At 31.2% G+C, this 5,465-nt stretch overlaps 1 protein-coding gene across 1 annotated transcript in view; it reads left to right on the forward strand.

The window, feature by feature from the left end:
- Positions 1 to 1,138: 1,138 nt before the first annotated feature.
- Positions 1,139 to 5,465, forward strand: part of LOC145267158 (uncharacterized) — a 5,123-nt gene continuing 796 nt past the window's right edge. Inside the window, exon 1 of the mRNA XM_080123206.1 lies at positions 1,139 to 1,588. Within this exon, the coding sequence (XP_079979332.1) occupies positions 1,354 to 1,588 (235 nt within the window). The 5' untranslated portion in view covers positions 1,139 to 1,353. The remainder of the gene's footprint in view (positions 1,589 to 5,465) is intronic.

The following is a 5,465-nucleotide window of genomic DNA, read 5'->3' on the forward strand; positions in this document are numbered from 1 at the left end:
AATAAAAACAACCTAAAACCTTCTTATAGTTGCTGCGACACCTTAGAGATGATAATTAAAGCACATAATAATAAAATATTAAATCGGAGCAATTAAAAAAAAATAACAAAATTAATAAAAAAGTGACCAACATAACAACAACAACAGCAACAACAACAAAAATAACACAAAGAAAATTGGCTACAATAAATGGGTGTGTGAACACTAAAAAATCCGATTGGCTGATTAGTATCAGGTGGGGGAATACCACGAAGCAACAGTGATTCTATGCAATAGCCTGACGAATCCTCATGAGGTTGAAACGAGGAAAATTCTGTGTAGTTTAATTGCCATATCTAATATTAAAACTTACTACTTAGCCCTACTTGCGTATCGAGCACTGTTGAAGTAAACACTGAAAACAGATATATAATATTTTATGTAGAATAAAAAAAAATCATGTACAAGATATATATAAAAATATCAGTAATTTTTTTTTTTAATGAGCATAAAAACGTTACGGGTGTGCTCAAAATGTAACCATATACTAATAATTATTCACAAAAATATTTCAGGTTTCATTCGATTCTGTATCATATGAATATTAATGCAAACTCTGACAGATCAGGATTTAATTCGCCAAATCTGACGGCGAATCCACATTAGAATATAGCAAGGAGACCCGACGTTGCCCGGGAAGCTTCACATGCCCCCCATGCAGTAACTTAGTCCAAAATATATGTTATTCTACATTACACTCTAGAGAATTTACTGGTTTGTTTTTTATAAAATTATTTTATATAAACTTCTTTCCAGTTAACGAAAAAAAAAAACATTAAGAAATTTATGTGCGGGCCTTGAAACTACTGACCACGTTATCCAAAAAAAAAAAAGAAAAAAAAAGAAGGAAAACACGTACATTTTCAAGTCTTATAAAATTCTTTGCAGTTAATGAAAAAAGAATATTACGTGCGGAGTTTGAACCTAAAGACCACGTCATGCAAGAAAAAGAAACACGCTATCAACTTTCCCACAGTAGAATTTTCACGACCTGTTGCTAAACGACGACATAGAAAAAATGGCTTTACCGATGATAGATAAATTAAAATAACGATTTCGATTATCGATTAACGGTAATTATCGTGGGGGGGTATTCTGAGACAAAACTTAACTAAGATCACTCCCAGTCTTACACACTAAAGATCTGTAAATTTTAAAGAAAATCTGTTCAACCGTTTCGGAGTCTATAAGAAACGAACTCACACACACAGACAAAGTTGCATTTATATAATTGTAGAGATAGATATTCCTGACAATGCACAGTTTTTATTTATCTTTTCAACAGGCAGCTGCTTCTATATTGCTTTCAAGGGTATGGCCCTGCAGGGTTTCGATAGGGCCTTCAGGTCCGGTATGACCCTCGACCAATGCAAACAGATTTGCCACGACAGTTCGTTGGGTTTCACGTGTCAATCATTTGAATACAACACACAGTACAGTTATTGCCATTTAAACGATTGGAACCGATGGACGGCACCTGGATATTTCAGACCCGACCCGGAATTGGACTATTATCACCGGACTTGTAGCCACACCATTTTTATGGATGGTAAGTCTCATTTTTTTTTTTTTTAGCAATTATAATTCGGTGAGAAACGTCAATTTTTCTCACAAATAATTTATTTATTACTGATGATGATGATGATGAGATTGATTTTATATATATATATATATATATATATATATATATATAAATATATATATATTACTTGTTTATTGTTATATAAACATGTTTACATCCCGCTGCTACAAACAGCCATTTGTTTCAATCAAACAACAGATATCATCAGGCAGCGACTTGACTATTCAAATGTTCAGTGAATAAGATTATTCATTGAACATTTGAATAGTCAAGTCGCTGCCTGATGATATCTGTTGTTTGATTGAAACAAATGGCTGTTTGTAGCAGCGGGATGTAAACATGTTTATATAACAATAAACAAGTATTATCAGCTCTTTTTATTGAGCACTATTTAACAACCTCGTTGAATTCACTAGTCTATTACTTTTGAATAAAAAAACCCGAGTATATATATATATATATATATATATATATATATATATATATATATAGTCATCCTCATACAGTACTGTTTCGTTGTATCACAACCCATCAGTGCGGCTGGACATACATTTTTCCCCAGCCGAGGACCGAACCTACAACAGTCGCATTGACAGTCGGTATTGGAAACGTACTCAGCTTTCTCATAAATATAGTCTTTTATAATAAAAAAAAATTATGTACAAATTTTGTAAATTTTGGAATAGTCCAAGCTCAATGAATGCTAATGTTGGTTGGTTGGTTGGTTGTTTTTGTTTTAGGGCATACCAACCCTTTTCAGGTTATTTAATGCCGAATCCAAAGATTTTGAAAAAAATTTTATTTTCAAGTCGGTTTCTATTTAACCCATAGTTGGGGGCCCTAACTTCGGGTCAAAGTGGACCTGGGAGCAATGGCAATTAAAGGGTGGCTCCACACTCCCCAAAGTCCGCAAGCTGGGGCCTCACCACTGGATATATATATATATATATATATATATATATATATATATATATATATATATATATATATATATATATATATATATATATATATATATATATAAGGTCATATCCAGGACCGAATGCTAATGTAATATAATAATTCTCCAAGTTCCAAATATCAAGTTTTCCAAGTTCCAAATATCAAGTTTTCTCAGTTGGACATTTATTACATTTCAAAAGGTACCCATTACAATATTGTTTCGTACTGTGACTAACAAATCTGCAAAATTATGTTATTGCTGTATATTTAGTCACGTACTCATCAGATGTTTACCTTAAAAAAACAAACACTATTTTGGACAACTTACGTGGTTCATGCAACCGACACACTCTACTGTGATAGATACCTTTTGAACAGTAATAAATGACCAACTGAGAAAACTTGATATTTATAACTTGGAGAATTATATATATATATATATATATATATATATATATATATATATATATATATATATATATATATATATATATATATATATATATATATTGGTATATTTAGGCAGCATTTTTTCATTCAAGCAAATATTATTAAATACAACGGAGACATTTTGTCTTATAATTCTTTTTTTTAATTTTTCAATTTTTCGTATTGTCTTTTTTGTTTCAAAATCAAAAATATTAATAAAGGACCCATACATGTTGCTGTTACGAGCGCTTTCGATTCGTCCACGAATCATCATCAGGTGTTAAAAATACAGGATTGCGAAAATGAGGATTAAAAATGAAAACTAAAATATATATAGTCAGTGATGAGTTAAAATAAAAGTCGATTAAAGAATCGAAGAAAATGCAATAAAAAATATTATACGAAGATACTTGACGCCTGTTGACAGTAATTTTAAAATTAAATTTATTATCTATTATAGGAAATTTCGAACACAAAACCTTGTGGTTAAAAACAACTCTTCACCGGCGATAAAAACGTTGGAGCAAACCAATGTAGTGTATAAATTTAAATGCTCTATTGGAGAATGTAACTCCAAAAATAATACATACATTGGGCATACAACAACAACGTTGTCCCGGCGAATAACTATGCACCTTAACGACACAAGCGCGATTTACAAACATTTAAAAAAAGAACATAGCTGTCCCCCCTCCAATGTTAGAAAGGTCCTCGTTGACAACACAAAAATTATACAACGGGAAAATAATGTAAAAAAATTAAAGATTCTTGAAGCGTCGTACATTAGAACTCTTCAACCTAATATAAATGACATTGCATTTCAAAAAAGCAGTAACGTTCTGAAATGTCTTGCGTAGTCCGTGTTGGACGGACTTCGTACATGGTGTCTACGAACTTGCTGGTTTTAACACTCGAATTTTTAATCGACTTTTATTCTTAATCGACTTTTATTTTAACTCATCACTGACTATATATATTGAATATATATATATTGAATATATATATATATATATATATATATATATATATATATAATTTTTTTAAGTGATAACCTGTACATTTCAGTTGACCTATATTATTTTGCCCTATATATATTTTCGCGCCTTTAACATTTCCTGTCTGGGTCGTTTTGACTTTTGTTTCCTTTTATTTTATATTTAACTTTATCATTTTTTTTTCTCTCTCTCTCTCTCTCCTTTTTCTTCCTAGATCTTTTTTTTTTATTTATAGTTATGTCTCGGAAGTAGAGTGAAAAGCACATCTTATTTTTCTTTTATTAATATTATTTTTTTTTCCTTGTACACATGTTTGTGAATTATTCTATGGATTTCTGCTTTTGGATTATTATGGACCATCTTCTTCCAATTACGGGATTTCCTTGGATTTTACTTGAACAAATGGAAATTCTTTTAAGTTTTTAAGTTTTACATTTGGATTTTACCGTCACTGGATTATTTATCTTCCACCAGACTATCCATTCATATGTAATCACCTTTTTCTTCACCATATTCCCTCTGCTTAACTTATTTTGTTTTCAAGTAAGATCTTTGACTTACTTGTTGTTTCATCAAATACTTCTGCATGCAAAATCCGATCCGGCATTTTGCTAATTCCTACCCTCTGATGAGAAGGAGAGTATTTCTTCGAAACTTCGCGGATTAAGGACTATCCATTTATCTAGTGTTTCCTTTTCAGATTAAATATGTTTCTAACTCATTTCAAAGTGTTTTTTAACATATTTTATTAACTGTTTGCTCATATATATATATATATATATATATATATATATATATATATATATATATATATATATATTTACTATAATACCTACAGACACTAGTATTTCATCCTTTCGGGAATCTTCAGTGCAGGATGTCACGATTAACACCAGTCGAGAGATTTGAACCCAACAACACAAGCCATCTCTGGCTTGATTAGCAAAGACCGCATCCATTCGGCTACCGTTAATCGCGTTAAATATCTTTGAATTTAAACATTTTATTTTTAAATGTTTTTATTTCAGTCAGAGTGATCTAATCGTTATACTATATATATATATATATATATATATATATTCACGAAAAACACCCGTCTAGCTGAATCCACTGTGAAAAATTTCTTCCACTCTATATCTGTGCCTAAATCAAAACGCGGATTCCATGAACAAAGCTTCTTAGAACTGCACGCCTGTGGAACTCTGTTCCGTCTGCCTACTTCCCACCGGACTACAACTTGGATGTCTTCAAGTCCAACGTTAACAAATTCCTAATGAACCGCCTCCTTAAGTAAACACTTCATCAAATCTCCACACTAACGTAATGTACTTGCAATAACCCTTATCCCTAAGTGGCTTCCGGGCCTTGATAAGTGGTGATCACTGTGTAAAAAAATATATATAGATAGATGTATAATTTGCTTTTGTTTTTGAGATACGTTCTTTTGAATGAATTCAATAATTTACGAAAGTGCATTT

Source organism: Euprymna scolopes, chromosome 42 (genome assembly GCF_053919585.1).
Source record: "Euprymna scolopes isolate OS-2025 chromosome 42, ASM5391958v1, whole genome shotgun sequence".
NCBI lineage: Eukaryota > Metazoa > Mollusca > Cephalopoda > Sepiida > Sepiolidae > Euprymna > Euprymna scolopes.